Genomic DNA, 24,412 nt, shown 5'->3' with positions numbered 1-24,412 from the left:
ATATAGGCTTGGCAGTCCCATCAGGGCTCCTCTGCCCTGTTTCCAGAGGAAATGCCTGGCCTGGGTCGATGATGCGATGATCGTGGTATTTGTTAAGCGCTTATGTACCAGAACGCTAGGGTTGATACTCAATAACAGGAAATGCTGCACTGCTTGCAGTGGGCAACAAGGGCTTGGTTGAGCTCCGGCATAAAAAGGCAGCTCAGAACACGGCTACTAGGTCACCCGGATAACTGCCCTGTGAATCACAGATGTGATAACATCTGTGAATTTAACCTCCGGCAGCAGATTCTGGGTTGAGGTCACCCCCGTTCCTTCTGCCCCTCACCCTGGCTCTGACCTGGTTGGTGAGCAGGTTCATCTAAGGTAATGATGAGCATTGAGCATCCCGGGGCAAAGGCTGGTTTGGGGTCCAAGGTAGTGTGTGCCAATAATGGGAAACATTTTAGTCCAGTTCAGATGGCTTTTGTAAAGGTGCCCTTGGCCCCAAGACAGATGAGGGGGCTATGGCAGAGGCAGATTTCACAATAGCCCTAGGGGAGGAAATCCCAGCCTCTGTTTAGCAAATAAATGACTAAGGGCTGAGATCTGGATCATTAGCTTACCTTTCTTCTCAGATTCCCACAGTAGTCATTAATTTAAGCAGCAGCATAGCTGGGGCCCTACTCACTTAAATGCTGACACGTGCAACAAGAAATTTCTAAAATTTGCAGCACCAGTGAGGCCTCTGATGAACAGTCTAGTGATTTTGCCCCGAGGCAAAAAAAACCAAAAATAATATGCGTGAGTAGGGAGGGGTTTATGTATGTCCCCCTTAGCCCTTCCCTCTCCACAGCTTTCTGCCCTGAAGGAAACCAGTCGGGTGCATTTCAGTAACCTGGTGGGTTCAGATGTTCCCCACAGTGGGTTTAGATTGTTTTCCCCCTTTCTGATAACAAGGGAGCTCCCTTCCTTCCTGCCCTTTTAATGGGAACCCTTCTGCTGACTCAAGGAGGAACCGTTGTTGGGTAACAGTAATGCTACTTACGTAATTAATACCGAACTGGATTATGTGACCATTTTGCACATTGTATAACTCTGAGGGCTATTTTATAATGATTATATTCAATACTTGTCTATATGAGAGAGAAACAAATTGCACACAATCTTTGTCCCACCTGGGGCCCTCGATGTTTTTGCTTGGGTAGTTTCCGAACGGTTGCGGGTGGTTTGAGAAGGTAATCGCACGCAGAATCAAAATGATTGACAGAAGTGTGTGCTTTTTCCAACAAAACGGTATTAGGTCCTGAAGAGATCTGGGGCAATTCTGCAACCAGTCAAGACTAAAGAAGTCTGTCCTTGGCCTTTTCCACCGATTTTATTTTTTTCTTTTTAACCACGGTGGCTGCTTTCTGCTGTGCCGCGTGAGGGTGAAGATGGATACTTTTATCTTAGAGTGAACTGGGCCAAGGACTAGGAATGCTACCGGCAGACCATGGGTTCTCTTCCTTGTGCCTTGAGGACTAGGTGTCACCTCACGGCCAGGTTATAAGTGACAAGCGGGTGACTGGCACTGCCCTGCTCCAGATCACGCCAAGGAAGATGAGCCTTGGCAAAGGTGAGTAGCCCTTTGCCCCCATCCTATGCTTTACTGTGGGAGCACTGTGTCCCCCAACTTCTAATGCAGCTTTAAGCAGTGACTATTAGCTATTCAAAGTGATTCAGGCCCACTATTGCTTTTTTTTTTTAAAAAAAGAGCCAGGCCAGAGGGAGTGAGGCCATTGTGCCAACTTTGCCCTTGAACTGCTCCAAATGTGCAGCCGTCACGTGGGAGTGGGTAGAGATGGCAGCTGTGTATCCTTCCATGAAATGGAACCAGGGCAGTTAAGAAACCGTTTTTTATTGCAGCCCAAGTGGAGCGGACAGCTGACAGTTTGGGGGGCCTGGGTTCAACAGTGAACAGATAGCCACGGGGAGTTTCCGGAGGAAAGCAGCACTTAATCGGGTCGGGTCCGGACCGGGGCGCACGCTTCCACGCTGTGCTTCACTGTCTGTGCGGAAAAAAAACACTTGCGGGGAGGACGTGGGAGTTGCGCTTTCCTATCACCATCCATTTTGAAAGCCCAAACTGGCTGCATCTCACCAAAGCAGGTGTGGGGCTTTTCCAGCTCTGGGCGGGTGCTCGCTCCAGGACACGCGGAAATAAGCCCTATCTCCCTGACGTCAAGCCCAGTGCGATGGCTCAGCTTCTTGTGCTTAGTTTTAAAGTAATGTTTTTTTCCCGACGCACTCGAGCTTCTACTCTGGGCCGAAAGCCCGTTTCTGGCCCTTCGGAATGGCTCAGTCAGTGCTGGTTTCAGGTCATCAGCACCTTTCGCTATGAAATTAAGCAGCGCTTATCCCAACCCAGTTGGCTCGTTAACATGGTGGGTAACGTGACAAGCTCCTAGATGGAGTCTTACGGCTACATAATAAAAAAAATGGACATTTATCTATGATATATACAGCCATATTATACATATTCACAATATGTTCAATGCAGAAGAGGACAGAAGCTGTGGAGAGCTACTAGAAGACTTCGATCGCAACAAAGGTGAACTCCACCATGGGAAGTACAGTCTACTCTAGAGGTCTGGGCAAATGAGAAAGGGACTGATCTAGCTGAAGGAAGTTCAAGGTAAACTATGTTTCCGCTCATAATTCTTCTAGTCTTCCAAACTTGTAGATTAGGGTACTGTAGAGAGATGGAAACACATCGGTTGGCATTCAGAATGCAACGTAGTAGCTCCTCTTCAGCCCCCATGCTTGCTGAGCCTCATTTTAGAGAGAACAGGCCACCTGAGGTTCACGTCAGCCGGACACAAGATACCTTTTTCTCCCGTGTCAGCATTTGTACAGAAAGCACACTGGCTACAATGTGGGGGACAGTAGGTCCCCTGTCAGTAACTATTCTTAATCCACAGCAAACATCTACCACACTTGCTCAAGGGGAATAGCAAGGTAATAATAATTGTGGTATTTGTTAAGTGCTTACCGTCTGTGGGACACCTTACTAAGCGCTGGGGTGGACACAAGCAAATCGGATCTGACGCAGTCCCTGTCCCACGTGGGGCTCACAGTCTCAATCCCCATTTTACAGATGAGGGAACTGAGCACCAGAGAAGTGAAGTCACTTGTCCAAGGGCACACAGCAAACAAGTGGCAGAGCCGGGATTAGCACCCACGAACTTCGCACTCCCAGGCCCGAGCTCTATCCACTAAGCCAAGCTATACTTCACCTCAGCACCTCCTACCTACCCTACAACCCAAACAGGTTGGCACCTTTTATGAGTGCAAACATTTGATTCTTACCTAAAAAATATCAGCGCATTTTGGAAAAACACAGCCAGGCCTGGATAGACGCTTATATCTGCAAGAGAGGAAAGTGAAGAGGGCTTCAGTTAGGTTTGGGAAGGCATGTTAACGGAGTAATAATAATAATAATAATAATAATAATGGCATTTATTAAGCGCTTACTATGTGCAAAGCGCTGTTCTAAGCACTGGGGAGGTTACAAGGTGATCAGGTTGTCCCACGGGGGGGCTCACAGTCTTCATCTCCATTTTACAGATGAGGTAACTGAGGCCCAGAGAAGTTAAGTGACTTGCCCAAAGTCACACAGCTGACAATTGGCGGAGCCGGGATTTGAATCCATGACCCATGACCATTTATTTATTTATTTTACTTGTACATATCTATTCTATTTATTTTATTTTGTTAGTATGTTTGGTTTTGTTCTCTGTCTCCCCCTTTTAGACTGTGAGCCCACTGTTGGGTAGGGACTGTCTCTATATGTTGCCAATTTGTACTTCCCAAGCGCTTAGTACAGTGCTCTGCACACAGTAAGTGCTCAATAAATACGATTGATGATGATGATGATGATGATGACCTCTGACTCCAAAGCCCGGGCTCTTTCCACTGAGCCGCGCTGCTTCTCAAGTAGTGAGTAGTGAGACTTCCAAAAGGGCGGGAGGCTGGTCAGAGGAGCAGAGTGATCCACTCCATGGATAATCAATCGGGAAAGTACCACTGGGTAAGACTCCCTCTCCCCTTTACAGCAGTAAAGCCAAGAAGCGGGCTGGGGGGTGTTCTGGATGTCACCATCATCAATCGTATTTATTGAGCGCTTACTATGTGCAGAGCACTGTACTAAGCGCTTGGGAAGTACAAATTGGCAACATATCACCTTCCTTGGAGGCTAAGGAACCATGCCACTCACCGACTAAACTGTCTACTCCCTCCCTCTGCAGGACCCCAGTACAACACCTACTTTGGGTTACATAGGCGCCAAAAAGGATCCACATTGAAGCGATGAGGGAACCAAACATCAGCATGAAACCAATGAAGAGCCAGACACGGGCCCCTGCAGGGAAGGAGAGAGAGCTGGGGAGTGATCTGCAATCCACCATGTTTCCCAACCATTTTGGGCCGCTCCCATTCGAAGAGCAACCTTTCTCTCCAACAGGCTGGGCAGAACAAGGATGTGGGGGGCTGTGTGATGCTCTTCAAACAGCCCCTCACTTCTGCAGGGCCCGGCAACCGAGGGCCACCTTCCTGCTGAACCCCAGATTATGGAGTGCAGTAGTGCACTACTGTGGAGCTCCTAGCCCTTAGCTCCATCGTCTTTAAAATTGGCCGCTGAACGCCCAAAGTAGCTGACTGACACACTGGACAAACAGATTTTTCTAAAAATGTGGAATGTGATGCACTCCAGTGCTGAGGGAGAACCAGAAATGGGAAAATCTGACCTGAGAGAGGTGCTGGAACTTTCTAGAGAATATTTAAACCAGGCCTTAAAAAAAGGGGGTAATAGGGAATTCTAAAAAGTTGACCAGGGGCCAGAAAAAACAAAAATCTGGGCCCTGTACCTTCTCCGTAAGAATTTCAAGGTTGGATTCTTTCTGTCCATTTGCGGGGACCCGGCCAACGGAGGTGAGGTCTTCTTACCTGTCCTTCCTAAGCAGCCATCGCCGTAGCTGTCCCCTCTCACCTGGGCGTTTGACACGGCGTTGATCCTGTAACAAAAGGCAAGATGGAAAAGCCCGTTCAAGAAGAATGGGGGCTAGAAGGAGAGTCTATCCCAACCCTTCTTTGTTCTGGGGAGGATGCTTTTGAAGGCACATTTGCTCACCTAAAGGAATCCTCCTTTTTACCTAGTTGGTGAAGGGACTGTTCTTGTCCTCCCCCTGCTTCTTTTTGACCATTTTTAAGCATTAAAATGGTGGGATGGGGAGGTATCCCATTTAAGTAAGAGGACGAAGGCAATCAGTACTTTATTATGTTAACCCAAAGTCATCATGATGCACAGGGAGGTACTCATTCCTGCCCTGTAGCTGAAACCAGTGAGTAACAGAGGCAGAAAGGTGCCCCTACCCCCTCACCAAACATACACCACCATCCTCTGACTTCTCAGTTGCCAGGAATTTGCTTTTCCAGCCCCCTCTGGCACACCCTCAGCCTCCCAGCTCAGGACCGCCCCACCACCCTCCACATCTGCATGCTCGCTGGTGAGAGAGGGGAATCCCTGGCTTCATTTACAAGATGTCTTTCTCTTCGCCAACTCCAGATAATTCAGTTTTTCCTGGGACTGGTTCCAGTAACTTCGGGCCCGGTCATTAAATGCCATTTAGAGCTGGTCTCCTTCTTTAAGAAGTTTTAGGAAAATCAGTTACTGCACCAAGAGATGAGTACCGCCAGGGCAAGAGGGAGAACAGCTCATCTAGAAGTCACCCTGGAGGGAAAAATACTAGAACAATGGGGTGTAGGCTACAGAAGTGTGAGCCTCTCTCCTTGAAAATAAAGCCAAGAAACACGTTCAACGGACTTTAACAAGCAGTCCCCACTAAGGAAACATTTGCACAACATACAATACTATCTATATACCTTTTCTAGTTTATGTTTCTAACAGAAATAGTTATTTTTAGGGGGGGAAAAAACCTGCAGCTTGTTAAAGTATGTAAAACTGAAGCAAAAAAACACCCTGTGGAACAAGGTCAGAGAAAGAGATTCAGGAAGTGAGCCCTTAACCGCTGATGCCTGAAGTCAGCCCAGCCAGGCCCATGTGTCCTGACTGAGAGCCCCCTGAGCAGCGTGGCTCAGTGGAAAGAGCACGGCTTTGGAGTCAGAGATCATGGGTTCAAATCCCGGCTCCGCCAACTGTCAGCTGTGTGACTTTGGGCAAGTCACTTCACTTCTCTGTGCCTTGGTTACCTCATCTGTAAAATGGGGATTAAGACTGTGAGCCCCACCGTGGGACAACCTGATCACCTTGTAACCTCCCCAGCACTTAGAACAGTGCTTTGCACATAGTAAGCGCTTAATAAATGCCATTATTATTATTATTAAACTCTGCACGGGACTACATTTCCCCGAAGCTTGCCAAAACCCATTTCCAAACAGCACGGATCCTACACAGACTAACAAACGGTTTACATTAGCCTCAAAAACTTCCAGTCCCCATACTTGTGAGGAGAATTCTTGGTCGGGTTCACGGGCTTCGTGGACAGGCCTGGCAATCCTGGCCCAACAGAGGGAAGAGGCGTGACCTAGAGGACAGAGCATGAGCCTGGAAATCGGAAGGATGTGGGTTCCAATCCCAGCTCCACCCCTGTCTACTTTGCGACTTTGGGCAAGTCGCTTAACTTCTCTGTGCCTCCATTACCTCAACTGTAAAATGGGGATTTAGACTGTGGGACAGGGACCGTGCCCAACCTGACTAGCTTGCCCCAGTGCTTAGTACACTGCCTGGCCCAGAGCAAGTGCTTAAATACCGTAAAAATACCAAAACCAGAATTTGTCCTCTCCCTTTAAGCCCTCTCCTACTTTGGCTCTGGGAGGCCGGAGAACGAGGAAGTAAAGTCATCCCAGTCGGGTGGCTCGGACAGGAATGCATTTTCTCCACCTGTGGCTGGCTTGGGGTCAATGGAAATTCTAGTCAAGGTTAACAGTTGGCTTGCCCGTTCTGGAAATTTGCTGGAATCTGAGTAGGGCGTATCTGCGTCCCACGAACCAGAAACTAGTTTATTGCTTTGATGCTTGGGAGAGGCTCACAGGATTCCGCCTCTAAGAAGGGACTTTGAGAGCACACCGAATCCGGTCTAGGAATGGCCACAACAGCCAGGCGTGTACTGCCTCTGCTTTTGCAGAGACTTTAGCACATTTTGTAAATCAACCCTAGATCTTTATTCTATTTATTTTATTTTGTTAGTATGTTTGGTTTTGTTCTCTGTCTCCCCCTTTTAGACTGTGAGCCCAATGTTGGGTAGGGACTGTCTCTATATGTTGCCAATTTGTACTTCCCAAGCGCTCAGTACAGTGCTCTGCACATAGTAAGCACTCAATAAATACGATTGATGATGATGATGATGATCTTCTCTTTTCAAAGCAAAACCACCCCAATTCCTGAAACCTTTTCCACCCAGACGATCTCCTATGCCCTTCCTCTGGAACATTCGCTCTCTTCTGGGGGCGACCCACTAAGGGTCTGAGCAATGCGGAGTGCCTGAAGGGGAGAACGGGAAACACTGGGAAAGAAGAGCAGCAGTATGGCCTCGTGGACTGTGCATAGGCCTACGAGTCAGAGGATCCGGATTCTAATCCCGACTCTGCCATTTTGTCTGCTGACTGACCTCGGGCAAGTCACTTCACTTCTCTGTGCTTCAGTTACCTCATCTATGAGCACCAAAAGGGACACGGACTGTGTCCAACCTGTTTATCTTGTATAATAATAATAATGGCATTTATTAAGCGCTTGCTATGTGCAAAGCACTGTTCTAAGTGCTGGGGGGGTTACAAGGTGATCAGGTCCCAGCACTATCCCAGCACTTAGTACAGTGCCTGGTTAACAAATACCATTATTAATAATAATAATAATGACATTTATTAAGTGCTTACTATGTGCAAAGCACTGTTCTAAGCGCTGAGGGGGGTTACAAGGTGATCAGGTTGTCCCAAGGGGGGCTCACAGTCTTAATCCTCATTTTACAGATGAGGGAACTGAGGCACAGAGAAGTTAAGTGACTTGCCCAAAGTCACACAGCTGACAATTGGCGGAGCCGGGGTTTGAACTCATGACCTCTGACTCCAAAGCCCGGGCTCTTTTCACTGAGCCACGCTGCTTCTTAATAATAATAATAATAATAATAATAAGATAAAGTCACCCTTCCCATGGCTCCTCTCCTCACCCACCAACTCCTGAGCTGACTACCTTCCCAGGAATGACTGACTGACATTCCCATATTTTCCCTGCCATCCTGCGCCTGGCCAGTCTTTCCCCACCCTCTACCTGGGGTTCTTCCTCCCCAGGGCACTATTTGGCACTTGTGGGTGGGAATTTTCTTCTTTTTAGTAAGACGGTTTTTCCAAATCAACCACAGGAGTAGCCACTGTAGTACTACTTCAGTGCTCACTGGTGATATTCGCTGTAATAAGCACTTGAGAAGTAACAAAACGAACAAGCAGTTTTTCACTTGGAATTTTCTTCGAAGGACACGCCATCTCGTCTGCTCAAGACTAGATTAAAACCAGTCCCCCTAGGCTAACCCTGGGCCACACTGACAACTACCCTTGGGGACCCAGCTATGCTCCCCACTTAATGTAAGTCTGGTCAAGGTGTCATCTGAGTGGATACAATGGCTGCCATATCTCATGGCTGAAAGTTAACCTGCAATAGAAATCATCTCAGAAAATAAAATTTAGTCCTTTAGCTGCACCCAAGTTATTTCTGAAAGTTTGAGTAATAGTTGACCTAAAAAAACAAAAAACACCTTCACAGCCTTCATTTTGAGAGAAGAGAAGGTTGGGGCGGGGAGGGCGGGTGCCTTATCTCCAGTCTTACATGAAGAACGCCAAAGTGGAAAACACTCCGCAGGTGTGGAAAGCGTGATTCATCTGTTCCGGTTTGGGATAGACAACAGCTGCATCGATCATTATCCACCAACCTGTAAAAAACTGGAGAGACACCCAAATTACAAAATGATGTGAACCCTTAAGTTCCCACCAATAGGATCTCCAGGTCCAACACACCTTCCGTCCCAAAAGTAAATGAACAGCAATTTCAACTGGGTGGCTTTTGGGGTGGGATACGCTACAGGTGAAAGGTTCAGGGCTGCCCACCTTACTGACCGCTGTCCTTGTCAACAAGAGGAACACACAAATACGTCATGTACATCAACTAAGACTGCCCCAGGCATTCATGCTTTCTCTTTTTAAAAACATAACCTTCGCCACTGCGGGAAAAAACGTCTTTCAAGAGCATAAAAAACTAAAGCAGACTTTACGTGAAAAACTCTCACACAGATCAGCTAGATGCTTTAACGAAGGAATCCATTTCAAATCACAGATGGAACTGCTCCAGCCAGTGGTAAGTGGTGGGAAAAAGAGAAGTGATCACAAACCCCGAATTTTGTAATAGTGTTGGCTCAGCATTAACAACTCACCATTTATGGACCTGGTTATTGAACCTAGACCTAGATTTTGAAATGGCCAATTTTACTTCCTCTTACCAATTGGAACCTACATTCATTCCTTTAAACTGGAAGATAATATGAATATTAAATGCAACTCACTATTTGACCAGGTTATAAAGTCTGCCCAAAGCTCAGACTGAGCTATATTTCTTATCTCAGAAGGGGAACTCACTCACAATACCCTTAGTAAACAGTCTGAAAAAGCCACACCCATTTGAAATAACTTTGGGAGATGACGCCAAGGAGTAAGGTTCTGCTCAACACCCTCCCTAGAGGCAACTTTTTTTTAAAAAAAACCCACAAACTTTAAGATGAAAATAAATTCTGCTCATTTTTGAGGCAAACTAGCCCAGATTTGGGCAAAGTCCAAGGGCTCTGGTTCAAACACTCTTCCCCTGTGCCCCCCTTCCTCCCACCGCCCCCAACTGTGGGCAGGAAATGTCACTGTTTATTGTTGCACTGTACTTTCCCAAGTGCTTAATACAGTGCACTGCACACAGTAAGCGCTTAATCATCATCATCATCATCATCAATCGTATTTATTGAGCGCTTACTATGTGCAGAGCACTGTACTAAGCGCTTGGGAAGTACAAATTGGCAACATATAGAGACAGTCCCTACTCAACAGTGGGCTCACAGTCTAAAAGGGGGAGACAGAGAACAAAATAGATATGTACAAATAAAGTAAAATAAAAATACAAATAAAATAGAGTAAAAAATATGTACAAACATATATACATATATATAATAAATACGACAATGAATTAATGAATCTGACCTAGTGAAGATTTATTCAGATCAGTTCCACATCACCAGCACGGGTGTAACGGGACAAGTCCATTTGTGAAAGGTCTCCTAGGAGTGAGGGGGAAGAGGGACCCGTGTCCCTGCTCTTGGTGTAATTGTGACCAGCTGGTGAAATGTATATATTTAAATTATTCACCAGGCTGGTTAAAGAAGGTACAACAGAACTGCAACTGAATCAGATAACCCTCTCTAAAGCTTGCTCCCAAATCATCAAGGCAAGTTCAAATCAAATGCACTTACTGAGCACTTACTCTGGCCAGAGCACAGTACCGGGGCCTTGGGAGAGTGCAGTGGCAGGAAAAAACCAAACCTAATTGAAAGGCAGGGCTCACTAGTGGTCTTGGGGTACTCCTTGATATCCTCAAAATCCAGCACAGCTGACAGGTAAAAAAAAATACCCGAGGGAAAGGAGGAAATGCCTACGCCTGAGGTCAAAGGCTGGCCTGGGTGCTGAGTGTACACACACTCAATGGTTCATCCCTTGAAGGCGAGATGAATGTCAGAGTCCTGCTCTGTCAATCTATCAATCCATCATATTTACTGAACTCTTCCTGGACTAAGCGCTTGGAAGAGTACAATATTACCAAGTTGGTAGGACCAGTCAGAGTTACAGTTTAGAGGTGGGGGCAGACATGAAGCAGCGTGGCTTAGTGGAAAGAACACGGGCTTGGGAGTCAGAGGTTGTGGGTTCTAATCCGCCTCCACCACTTGATGATGATGGCATTTATTAAGCGCTTACTATGTGCAAAGCACTGTTCTAAGCACTGGGGAGGTAACAAGGGAGGTAACAAGCAGCACACTTTGCTGTGGGACCTTGGGCAAGTCACTTAACTTCTCTGTGCCTCAGTGACCTCATCTGTAAAATGGGGATTAAGACTGTGAGCCCATCGTGGGACAACCTGATTATCTTGTATCTACCCCAGTGCTTGGCACTTAGTAGGCGCTTAACAAATACCATCATCATTATTATAATATAAATAAATTATAGATATGTACATAAGTGATGATGATAATAATAAAAAAGTAACAGTGATGGCGGTATTTAAGTGCTTCCTATGCACTGTACTAAGGACTGGGGTGGATACGAGCAAATCGGACTGGACACAGTCCATGTCCTCCATCATCATCATCAATCGTATTTATCATCAATCGTATTTATTGAGCGCTTACTATGTGCGGAGCACTGTACTAAGCGCTTGGGAAGTACAAATTGGCAACATATAGAGACAGTCCCTACCCAACAGTGGGCTCACAGTCTAAAAGGACTCCACGGAGCTCACAGTTTTAATCCCTGTTTTACGGATGAGGTAACTGGGGTACAGAGAAACTAAGTGACCCGCCCAAGGGTCACACAACAGACAAGGGGCGGAGCTAGGATTAGAACCCAGGTCCTTCGGACTCCGAGGCCCACGTTCTATCCACTAGGCCTGCTGCTTCGCAATGCTCCTGTTATCAAAGATGAAAGCAAGGAGGTCTTGTGGGAAGACCCATCCCACCACTGCCAAGGTTGTTTCGACTTGGTGCTCAGGGGCTAAAACGCTCTGGGGCCTCAGGGACTAGAGGTTGGAGCCAAAAGCAACGGATTCATGGGGCCTATTTCACCGTCTCCGGCCAGGCTCCCGTCTAACCCAGAGTCTCTCCAGCCCGGCTCTGGTCTAACCCAGGGTCTCTCCAAGCCCGGCTCCCATCTAATCCGGGGTCTCTCCAAGCCCGGCTCCCACCTAATCCGGGGTCTCTCCATCTACCACAGGCCTGACTACTAAAACCCCGGGGGCGGGCTCCATCTGGCCTCAAGGGCAAGCACCGAATCCCTGGCTTGCTAAACATGAAAGGGGCCGCAGCTGTGATCCTGGGCCATTCTTCGGCAAAACCCTACCCACGAGCTGAGCCTTGCTAAAATCCAGTGGTTCAAGCCACCTCCGGCCCCCTCGCCACTCTACGCTTCAGTATGGCAACTGAGACAGTCTCCATTTTTTGATAAACTGTTCACAGAAACTAGGTAACAATAATAAAAACTATAATAATAACTGCAGCATTTGTTAAACGCTTACTATGTGTTAAATGCTTACTATTTGTTAAACGCTTCTAGACTGTGAGCCCACTGTTGGGTAGGGACTGTCTCTATATGTTGCCAACTTGTACTTCCCAAGCGCTTAGTACAGTGCTCTGCGCACAGTAAGCGCTCAATAAATACGAATGATTGATGTGTCAGTGACTGTACCAAGCGCTGGGGTGGGTACAAGCAAATTGGGTTGGACGCAGTCCCTGTCCCACATAGGGCTCCCAGTCACAATCCCCATTTTACAGATGAGGGAACCGAGGCACAGAGAAGTGAAACGACTTGGCCAAGGCCACACGGCAGACAAGTGGTGGAGCAGGGATTAGAACCCATGACCTTCGGACTCCCAGGCCCGAATGGAGGAATTGGGCGCTGAGCCAGCTCATTCACCTGCCCTCCCCCACTGCCGCCAGGAAGCCCCCCAAAGGTGCTGTTAGAGAAGAGAGGAGGCGTTCGGCCCGTGGCACAGGGTTCCAGATGGGGCATTCCTTACCGGACATGGCATCGCCACCCCTGAGGTGGGCATCGGTGCCCACTTAGAAGGGCTTGGTGGGCCTCTTCCTGGCACTCGCCCCAGGAATTGCTGACCCCAGCTTTACACCATTGGGGAATTTAGACACTAGCAATACATCTAAATAGATCCTTTGGAATACAATGATGCCAAGCTATGGAATTCTGTGGTGGTATTTCCCCTTCCTAAGTCAATCATCTGGAAGGAAACAGAGACACAAATACTACTGCATCTGCCTCCTCGCTGACCTCCCTGTCTCCCATCTCTCCCCACCCCTGGCAATACTATGCTCTGCTGCCCAGATCATTTTTCTAAAAAAACCCATCGAGTCCACCTTTCCCTACTCCTCAAGAACCTCCAAAAGCTACCCATCCACCTCTTCAAACAGACAGTTGCTTTAAAACTTTAAAAATCAGCTTGCCCCCTCCTACCTTACCTCTCTGATCTATTACGGCACAGCCCCCGCACACTTTGCTCCTCTACAACCAGCTTTCTCACTGTGCTCCCATCTCATCCATCTCGCCACGGACCCTTTAACTGCATCCTCCCTCTGACCAGGATCTCCTTCTCCCTCCATGTACACCAGACCACCATTCTCCGCGTCATCCAAGTCTCATTAAGGTCACAACTCCTCCAAGAGGCCTGCCCCAACTGAGCCCTCTTTCTCCCCAGCTCCCTCTCCCTTCGGCATCAAGCGCTTAGTACAGTGCTCTGCACACAGTAAGCGCTCAATAAATACGACTGAATGAATGATTGAATGAATCTATGCATTTGAAACTGTGACCTTTGGGGGTTTGGTATTCGACCCACTCTCAGCCCCACAGCACTTACGTACATATTTATAATATATTATAAATTAATTAAATTAATGTCCGTCTCCCCCTCTAGGCTGTAAACTCATTGTGAGCAGAGAACGGGTCTACCAACTGTTGTACTGTCCTCTCCCAAGTGCCTAGTATAGTGCTCTGCACATAGTAAGCACTCAGTAAATACCACTGATTGCCTTACTGATATCAGTGCCCTGACATTTAGCAAGTTTCCTCTCTGCAGACTTACCAGTACCCCTGCTACCACAGAAGCAACTGCATTTCTCCTCTCACTCCAGTCGATGCATTCACATTCTGGACATCGGAAGTTATCTAGGAAGCCGGCCATTTCGGAGTCAACTCGGTGGATTTTTCATGAGCTGCCAAATCCTAGAAACAGAGAGGAGAAAAGTCAAATTCGTGCTAGAATGCAAACATTTATTTTTTTAAAAAGCATCTGATTTTCTCCAATGGTGGATTCTGAAACTGCTCTCTCTCAGATGCTCTAAATAGAAATGGATTTGTGTTTTACCATTTTAGCCAGGGTGTTTTTGGCTAGGGAGAACAAAAATGTTATCCATTTTTAAATGTCCCACTAGTACAAATCTCTACTCACAACAGGTGTTCAATAAATACTATTAATTTTCTCTAGCGGTTATTAATCAATCAATCAATCAATCGTATTTATTGAGCGCTTACTATGTGCAGAGCACTGTACTAAGCGCTTGGGAAGTACAAATTGGCATCACATAGAGACAGTCCCTACCCAACAGTGGGCTCACAGTCTAAAAGGGGGAGACAGAGAACAGAACCAAACATACCAACAAAATAAAATAAGTAGGATAGAAATGTACAAGTAAAATAAATAAATAAATAGATAAATAGAGTAATAAATATGCCAGGTATTATTACAATTGGGGCCCCCCAAATTTTTACAAGATGAAAACAAATATGTTAGATTATTTTAGCAAAAATGTTCTCTGCCATACAACTGTCAATAAATCTCCTCCTCTAGACTGTAATCCCCCTCTGACTAAACTCGTTGTGGTCGGAGAACCTGTCTACCAACTCTGTTGTACTGCACATTTCCAGGGCTTAGTACAGTGCTCTGCACACAGTAAGCACTCAAATGCCATTGATGAGGATGATTTTATAACCAACCTGGCCCAAAGAAGCTAGCCAATAATGAAGTGGGAAGGTGGGCAAATAAAACACTGAGGATGGGAGTGTAGGAGATAAAACAATTTAAATGCAAACTTTTAGTGCCACCAAGTCAGAATACATTTCCTTGATCAATCTGTGTTGATTTCACTGAGTGGTTTTGACTTTAGTTGTCTCATTTCATTTATTTCCTTATATCAGCAGAACCCGGAGGCAAGGAGCCTGGATCCCTGAACATCTGGAGAGGCATTCCTGTCAAATTTTGTAATAATCCAATATCAATCAATAATGTACAGCATTCCCCACCCCTTCCTACTTTGCTGATTTACTACAATCAACCCAGCTGGCTCAATTCATTCCTCTAACACCAATCTACTCATTGCATCTTGTCCTGTCTGTCTCACCACCACCCCCCAAGTTCTCGCTCTGGTCTGGAACAGTGCTCTGCACACAGTAAGCGCTCAATAAGTACGATTGAATGAACGAATGAACAACCTACCCCATTAGTAACTGATGGACCACCAGGCTCCTCATTTTCAAAGTCCTAATTTATTACCCCCATCTCCACCAAAAGGCCTTTCCTGACCAAGTTCTCAATTCCTCACCTTATTCTGACTCCCCTCTATACCCCCAAAGTACTTGGGTGTGTATCTTTAAGTATTCAGTCACTCCACCCCCAGACCATTTCCTTATTCTCTGCCCTGTCCCCTAATTGTAATGATTTTAACATCTGTCTCCCCTTCTAGACTACGTTCCCCATGGGCCGGGTTTACGTCTACCAACAGCTCTGTTGTACTCTCGCAAGCACTTGGTACAATGCTCTACACAAGGTAATGCTCAATGAATAACATTTGTGTTAAAAAGGAAACTGCAGAAAGGGAGGCCTCTCTCTGTCATTAAAGGATGACTGCTAACAGAAAGTTGGAGAAAAAGAAGAGATTAAATAGAAAGCAAACATTCTCCCCTATGCATCAACTCTGCATCCCCACAGGGAAAAAAAAGTCTCTGGGATACTGGTTATATATCACACCTCCTCCAAGAAGCCTTTCTCCACTAAGCCATTTCCTGGTCTCCCACTCCCTTCTACATTGCCCCTGAACTTGGATTTGCACCCTTTATCTGCCCCTCCCTCTGCCCCACAGTATTCATGTATATAACCTTAATTTATTTATTGATATTAATGTCTGTCTCCCCCTCTAGAATGTAAGCTTATTGTGAGCAAGGAACGTGTCTACCAACTCTGTTATACTGTGCTTTATCTAGAGTTTAGTACAGTGTTCGGTACATAGTAAGCACTCAGGTACGATTGATTGATCGACTGGAACTCAAAAATAATGGTCACCACCGTTATAAAAACCTTCTCTTCAGGAAGACAAATTGGCCACACTGAACAATCCCAGCTCCACCACTTTTCTGCTGCATGACCTTGGGTGAGTCACTTAACCTATCTGAGCCTAAGTTACCTCACCTGTAAAATGGAGATTAAAACTATGAGGCCTACGTGGGACAAGGACTGTGTCCATCCAGATTGGCTTGTATCCACCCCAGTGCTTAGTACAGTGCCTGGCACACAGTAAGCGTTTAACAAATACTATCATTGTTATTATTATCCAACTCCATTCACTCACTAAGCTCCCAAAAGGTAACAGAGAAAAATCAATGGTGGGGCCCACTTTTTCTACACCAACCTGTTGCCACGGAATTTGAGAAACTCAAAACTACCTGCAAAAACAAAGCCACAAGTCCTTTCTCCTCCCTGGCTATTCTAAGTCCCTGATGCCTGGGGCTAGCTCAAACCCATTTGCTCTTCTCTCATCATCAATCGTATTTATTGAGCGCTTACTATTCTTCCTCGACCTTGCAGTCTAGAGAGGTCTGCACAGCACTTCAAGTAAGTAGATCACATGAATGCAGAACAGGCACAATTTTCCTCCAAGAGCCATCAGCGAGCGGGCAGAAAGGCAGGTGATTTCATGGCTTGCTGAGAACCTTGGGGAATAAGGAAGGCGAGCCGAAAAAGGGCACTTATCTACAAATGAACTTGTCCAGGCAATAAAAACGCACCCCATTACTCGTGGAAGGCTTCGCTCCTGACACTTGGCGGCCTTTCCGCTGATTTCTGCAAATCGGTCTCCTTTTCTGGAGTCCTGGGGCGTCTCTTTGGGGGCCTCTCCATTACAGTAGGCTCGTGGGGGTTGGGCCGGGGCTGGCAAGCCAACAGTACTCATTCACTCAATCTTATTTATTGAGTGCTTACTGTATGCACAGGACTATACCAAGAGCTTGGAAAGTACAATTCAACAATAAAGAGAGACAATCCCTACACACAACGGGCTTACGGTGGGGTGGGGAGGGGGGAGGACATCAAAACAAGTAAACAGGCATCAATATAAATATAATTATATATACATATAACAATAATAATGATGGTATTTGTTAAGCGCTTACTATGTGCAAAGCACTGTTTTAAGCGCTGGGAGGGGGGATACAAGGTGGCCAGGTTGTCCCACATGGGGCTCACAGTTTTAATCCCCATTTTGCAGATGAGGTCACTGAGGCCCAGAGAAGTGAAGTGACTTGCCCAAAGTCACACAGCTGACAAGCGGTGGAGTCGGGATTAGAACCCACGACCTCTGACTCCCAAGCCTGAGCCCGCTGTTGGGTAGGGTCCGTCTCTCTATGTTGCCAGCTTGTACTTCCCAAGCGCTTAGTGCAGTGCTCTGCACACAGTAAGCGCTCAATAAATACGATTGAATGAATGAATGAATGAGTTCTTTCCACTGACCCACGCTGCTTCTCACATATAAACACATATGTGATGGGGGGAGAAAGGGGAAACAAATCATTCATTCAATCGTATTCGTACTAAGCTCTTGGAAAGTACAATTCAGCAATAGAGAGAGACAATCCCTGCACACAACGGGCTTACAGTCTAAAAGGGGGGAGGAAAAGACATCAAAACAAGTAAAATGGCATCAATATATATAAATAGAATCATAGCTTTATACAAATATACACCAGTGCTGTGGGGCGGGGTGGGAGTCGGGGCGATGGGGGGGGAGCTGAGGATAAGGGGGGGCTTAGTCTGGGAAGGCCTCCTGGAGGAGGTGCGCCTTCGGTAGGGCTTTGGGGGGTGGGGGGAAGAGTGACTGTTTTGGCGGATTTGAGGAGGGAGTAGAGGTGAGGCAGAAGGGAGGGGGAGCGGAGGAAAAGGGGTCTCAGTTGGGTCATTCATTCACTGTCGTATTTATTGAGCGCTTCCTGTGTGCAGAGGACTGTACTAAGCGCTTGGAAAGTACAATTGGGCAACAGACGGAGACAATCCCTCCCCAACAACGGGCTCACAGTCTAGTGCGGGGAGACAGACAACAGAACAAAACAAGTAGACAGGCGTCACCATCAGAATAGATAAGTAGAATTATATATAGGAGAATCAGCGTGACTCAGTGGAAAGAGCCTGCGCTTGGGAGTCGGAGGTCGTGGGTTCTAATCCCGGCTCCACCACTTGTCAGCTGTGTGACTTTGGGTAAGTCACTTCACTTCTCTGGGCCTCAGTTACCTCATCTGTAAAATGGGGGTTAAGACTGTGAGCCCCCCAAGGGACAACCTGATCACCCTGTAACCTCCCCAGTGCTTAAAACAGTGCTTTGTACATAGTAAGTGCTTAATGCCATCATTATTATAGTAAGCGCTGAACGACTACTATTATTATTATTATTATTATTATTATTATTATTATAACAGTGGGCTCAGTCTAGAAGGGGGCGAACCAAACATGTGGACTGGTGTCAAGTCGTCAGAACAAACAAAATTAAAGCCAGAGGCACATCATTAACACAATAAACAGAACCGTAAATATGTCCAAGTAAAATAAATGGAGTGATAAATCTGTACAAACATACAGCGTTTAGAACAGAGCTATGTACATAGTAAGCGCTTAATAGTGCTTAGAGAAGCAGCGTGGCTCAATGGAAAGAGCACGGACTTTGGAGTCAGAGGTCATGGGTTCAAATCCCAGCTCCACCACTTGTCAGCTGTGTAACTTTGGGCCAGTCACTTCACTTCTCTGGGCCTCTGTTACCTCATCTGTAAAATGGGGATGAAGACTGTGAGCCCCCCGTGGGACAACCTGATCACCTTGTAACCTCCCCAGAGCTTAGAACAGTACTTTGTACATAGTAAGTGCTTAATAAATGCCATCATTATTATAGTAAGCATTGAACGACTAATATCATTATTATTATTATTATAACAGTGGGCTCACAGTCTAGAAGGGGGCGAACCAAACATGTGGACTGGTGTCGTCAGAACAAACAAAATTAAAGCCAGAGGCACATCATTAACACAATAAACAGAACCGCAAATCTGTCCAAGTAAAATAAATGGAGTGATAAATCTGTACAAACAAATATACAGCGCTTAGAATAGTGCTTTGCACATAGTAAGCGCTTAATAATGCTTAGAGAAGCAGCGTGGCTCAATGGAAAGAGCACGGACTTTGGAGTCGGAGGTCACGGGTTCAAATCCCGGCTCCACCACTTGTCAGCTGTGTGACTTTGGGCCAGTCACTTCACTTCTCTGGGCCTCAGTTACCTCATCTGTAAAATGGGGATTAAGACTCTGAGCCCCCCGTGGGATAACCTGATCACCTTGTAACCTCCCCCAGCGCTTAGAACGGTGCTTTGCACCTAGTAAGCGCTTAATAAATGCCATCATATCTCTGGGCCTCAGTTCCCTCATCTGTAAAATGGGGGTGAAGACTGTGAGCCCCCCGTGGGACAACCTGGTCGCCCTGTAACCTCCCCCAGCGCTTAGAACGGTGCTTTGTACATAGTAAGCGCTTAATAAATGCCATCATATCTCTGGGCCTCAGTTCCCTCATCTGTAAAATGGGGGTGAAGACTGTGAGCCCCCCGTGGGACAACCTGATCACCTTGTAACCTCCCCCAGCGCTTAGAACGGTGCTTTGTACATAGTAAGCGCTTAATAAATGCCATTAAAAAAATAAATAAATAAAAAGAAATGCCATCAGTAGACACAGGTGTCACTGAGGGGGGTCCCCTGGCAACCGGCTAATGGCTGCCGGTCCTCGGGCTGCCTCCTCCTCCTCCACAACTCTCGCGAGATTCTCACCCTCCTGCCCGCCGAGGCCCTGGCCCTGGCAACCGTCGCTGAGGCGGCCCTGATGGTGGTGGGTGAGTGGGGTTGGTGTGTCTCCTTCACCTCCTCTTCCTCCTCGTGGTGGTGGTGATAATGGTGGTGGTGGTGATGATGGTGGTGATGATGATGATGGTGGTCGTCGTCCTCCCCTTCCTCCTCCTCCTCCTCCTCCAACGGCCAGGGCGCGCGCCGCCCGCCAATTCCCTCAGAGGGCGGCGCGCGAGGCGCGAGCGCGGGGGGCGGGGCTTGTGTGAGGCGCCGACCAATCGCAGGCCGAGAAGCGATGATGGGCGGGGCGCGCGTCCGGCGGCGACCAATCCCGGGGCAGGAGGCGGGCCTCGGCGGCTGAGGCGTTTGCCCTGAGGGGGCCTTGGCCCCGTCTCTTTCCATTCATTCATTCATTCATTCATTCATTCATTCATTCATTCATTCATTCATTCATTCATTCATTCATTCATTCATTCATTCATTCATTCATTCATCCATCCATCCATCCATCCATCCATCCATCCATCCATCCATCCATCCATCCATCCATCCATCCCCTTTTAGACTGTGAGCCCACTGTTGGGTAGGGACTGTCTCTATGTGTTGCCAATTTGTACTTCCCAAGCGCTTAGTACAGTGCTCTGCACATAGTAAGCGCTCAATAAATATGATTGATTGATTGATTCATTCATTCGTATTTAATAATAATAATAATGTTGGCATTTAAGTGCTATGTGCAAAGCACTGTTCTAAGCGCTGGGGAGGACACAGAGTGACCAGGTTGTCCCCTGTGGGGCTCACAGTCTTAATCCCCATTTTACAGATGAGGGAACTGAGGCTCAGGGAAGTGAAGTGACTTGCCCAAGGTCACACAGCAGATATCAATCAATCAATCAATCGTATTTATTGAGCGCTTACTGTGTGCAGAGCACTGTACTAAGCGCTTGGGAAGTACAAGTTGGCAACATATAGAGACAGGCCAGAGGCCATGAGTTCAAATCCCGGCTCCGCCAACTATCAGAGCCGGGATTCAAACCCATGACCTCTGACTCCAAAGCCCGTGCTCTTTCCACTGAGCCACGCTGCTTCTCTGCGTATTTACTGGGCGCTTACTGTGTGCAGAGCACTGTGCTAAGCGCTTGGGAAGTACAAGTTGGCAACATATAGAGACAGTCCCTACCCAACAGTGGGCTCACAGTCTCATTCATTCATTCAACCATATTTACTGAGCGCTTACTGTGTACAGAGCACTGTGCTAAGCGCTTGGGAAGTACAAGTTGGCAACATATAGAGACAGTCCCTACCCAACAGTGGGCTCACAGTCTCATTCATTCATTCAATCATATTTACTGAGCGCTTACTGTGTGCAGAACACTGTGCTAAGTGCTTGGGAAGTCCAAGTTGGCAACATCTAGAGACGGTCCCTACCCAACAACGGGCTCACAGTCTAGAAGGGGGAGATAGGCAACAAAACATGTGGTCAGGTGTCAGGTCATAATAATAATCAATCAATCAATCACATTTATTGAGCGCTTACTGTGTGCAGAGCACTGTACTAAGCGCTTGGGAAGTACAAGTTGGCAACATATAGAGACAGTCGCTACCCACACACAGTCTAAAAGGGGGAGAATAATAATGATGGCATTTATTAAGCGCTTACTTTGTGCAAAGCACTGTTCTAAGCGCTGGGAAGGTTACAAGGTGATCAGGTTGTCCCACGGGGGGCTCACAGTCTTTAATCCCCATTTTACAGGTGAGGGAACTGAGGCACAGAGAAGTTAAGTGACTTGCCCAAAGTCACGCAGCTGACAATTGGCGGAGCCAGGATTTGAACTTCCTGGTGATGGGACTGTGTAACCAGGATATGTAGTTCAGTCAACTGTAGTTCCTTGTCTAGAGAAGCAGCATGGTGTAGTGCATACAGCTTGGGAGACAGAAGGTCATGGGTTCTAATCCCACTCCACTCCAGACCTGGACACTCAGAAAAGAGACGATCAGGAGTTTAACATCCTCTGAGAGAAGGGACTTCGGCTTCTGCTTTTCAACACTGAATTCAACTTGGATTTTTTTAGCCCCAGACCCTCAGCATAATCCGGGGACCCTGCCGGTCTTCAGTTAAAAATAATAATAATAATAATTCTGGTCATGGGTTCTAATCCCAGCTCCACTCCAGACCTGGACACTCACTTAGAAAAGAGACAATCAGGGATTTAACATCCTCTGAGAGAAGGGACTTCGGCTTCTGCTTTTCAACACTGAATTCAACTTGGTTTTTTAGCCTCAGACCCTCAGCATAATCCGGGGAGCCTTCCGGTCTTCAGTTAAAAATAATAATAATAATAATTCTGGTATTTGTTAAGCGCTTACTGTGTGCCAGGCACTGTACTAAGCATTGCGTTAAAAAGATTCCAAGTTGGTAACCCTGGGGTGTTCAGGTAGGAAGTCCACCCCATAATATCTGTCCTGTGAATAAAGCCCACGACTGTGAGCCCACTGGTGGGTAGGGACCGTCTCTATATGTTGCCAACTTGTACTTCCCAAGCACTTAGTACAGTGCTCTGCACACAGTAAGCACTCAAAAAATACAATTGAATGAATGAATGAATGAATGAATAATATACTACTGGAATTAATATCCATTCCTCTTCCTTCCTCCTGTCTATAAATTATGTCAGGGCATAGCTCCACTCCCACACTATAAACTCCATGAGGACAGGGATCATGTCTCCTAACTGCTGTATTCAATCCAGGGCTCTGTCCCCAGGAGACGCTCAATAAATACTTCTGGTTGACTGAAATTGAATTTCAGTTCAATTAACATTCTCAACATATGGAACTTTTTATTTTTATATTATTATTATAATTATTATAAACCCACGGTACTTCTTCCTGTAAGAAGGAATGGGTAGAAATGACTAAGTTTCATCCTAGTTCTGTCCATTTTCTCTTTAATACGACAATCCAGCTCACCTCCTAGTCTCCAAAACAGTCTCAGTCATCTGCAAGCGGATTCATCAGATTAATGGATTCTCTGCACTAGTTAACCCACCTACCTTCTCTCTACTCATCTCCCACACTGTCTGCAAAAGTGACTCATTTCAGACCCTATTGACAGGAAACTCCTCCCCGAATCATCTGGCAGGTCTGTTGCTGCTCACAGTAAGCGCTCAATAAATACGATTGATTGATTGATTGATTGCTGCCTGGCCAGGATTCATCATCAATCATATTTATTGAGCGCTTACTATGTGCAGAGCACTGTTCTAAGCGCTTGGGAAGTACAAATTGGCAACATATAGAGACAGTCCCTACCCAACAGTGGGCTCACAGTCTAAAAGATTCCAAAAGGCTTTCCCAATTCCAGGTTATCTCCTGTTTTGATCTGCCTGCCTCAGCCCCTAATGAGGACAACTGAGAGTTGACTTGATTTAAGAGGTTCGTATTGCCTTGCAGTCTTTTCCTACTAAATGGGGACAAATTCTGGGAAACCCACAAGATGGGAAGAAATTTCATCCAAGGGAAATAAAGCAGCATTCTTTGCAATGCCTAGCTTTGCGAGTACACGAGAACTGAAGACTATAAGCAACATCATTAGTCTGTCAGACCAGTGATCCGTCCTCTCAAAACTGACTCTGACAATGGCACTAAAATACTTAGAGGAACAGTGTGATGGTTGATTTCATTAGTATCCATTAGAGTTAATACTTAGGGAAGTGCCACCTAAACCTGAATTTTCCCTTTACTTTCCAAACTTTCCCTTAGTAAACCATACGGACCATTCACCCATGGTTTCCAACCTCCTCTTGGATGTGATATTTTCTAAGGAACAACTTTTTGTGGTAATTAATTCCCCATGCTGGACACCAGCTACATGAAGACGGGTTTCCTCTGGAAGATTAGCCTTTATTGGGTGTCTCTCTCGTCCTCATGGGACTTGGTAAGCAACTATACCATGTTTGCCCCGTTCACACCCTTGGTTGCACTTTTGTGTACTTTCTCAAACTCCATTAGGTCCTTCCCAAAAGTGGCAATCAGAATTGCATGCCGAATTCCAAGTTCAGGTGCTCCATGGCTTTTCGAGGTGCCCAAACTACATCTGTTCGTTTTGTTTTCTATCTCCGTCTTGGTGAAACCCAACATTCGTTTGGCTTTTTTGGCTGCTGCCACGCAGTGAGTCAACAATTTAAAAGAACAATCTCCGGGAGTCATTCCGGGATTCCTCTCCGTGAGCTATGCCTGAAAGTGCTGAGAAAAGTGAATAAAGGGCACATTTAGACATGTCTCTCTGTGCCACGGGAGCAGATCAAGGACCTGTATTCCAGGGCTCAGGAACAACTGCAGTGACTCCAGCTCAAATTGAATATTCAAGAGTATCATGACATATTATAGTGCTCTGCACACAGTAAGTGCTCAATAAATATGACTGATATCGATT

The 24,412-nt window shown here is 46.5% G+C and overlaps 1 protein-coding gene across 5 annotated transcripts; it reads right to left on the bottom strand.

The window, feature by feature from the left end:
• Positions 1–1,858: 1,858 nt before the first annotated feature.
• Positions 1,859–20,117, bottom strand: TMEM50B (transmembrane protein 50B). 5 transcript variants are annotated; one of them, XM_038766375.1, is made up of 8 exons: positions 19,963–20,117; positions 16,894–17,035; positions 13,919–14,058; positions 8,855–8,967; positions 4,966–5,033; positions 4,289–4,381; positions 3,331–3,388; positions 1,859–2,713 (listed from the first exon to the last, which is right to left on the bottom strand). In XM_038766375.1, the coding sequence occupies exons 3-8, from the start codon at positions 14,015–14,017 to the stop codon at positions 2,674–2,676; spliced, it is 471 nt and encodes a 156-aa protein (XP_038622303.1). In that variant the 5' UTR covers positions 14,018–14,058; positions 16,894–17,035; positions 19,963–20,117; the 3' UTR covers positions 1,859–2,673. The 5 variants fall into 5 exon arrangements, with proteins under 5 accessions (XP_038622303.1, XP_038622304.1, XP_038622302.1 ...); XM_038766376.1 differs by lacking the exon at positions 16,894–17,035 and adding an exon at positions 16,673–16,818; XM_038766374.1 differs by lacking the exon at positions 16,894–17,035.
• Between the last annotated feature and the right edge of the window lie 4,295 nt (positions 20,118–24,412).

Source organism: Tachyglossus aculeatus, chromosome 24, assembly GCF_015852505.1.
Source record: "Tachyglossus aculeatus isolate mTacAcu1 chromosome 24, mTacAcu1.pri, whole genome shotgun sequence".
Classification (NCBI taxonomy): Eukaryota; Metazoa; Chordata; class Mammalia; order Monotremata; family Tachyglossidae; genus Tachyglossus; species Tachyglossus aculeatus.
Note: the sequence above shows the minus strand (reverse complement) of the source record. Positions and strands in the feature narration are given on the sequence as shown.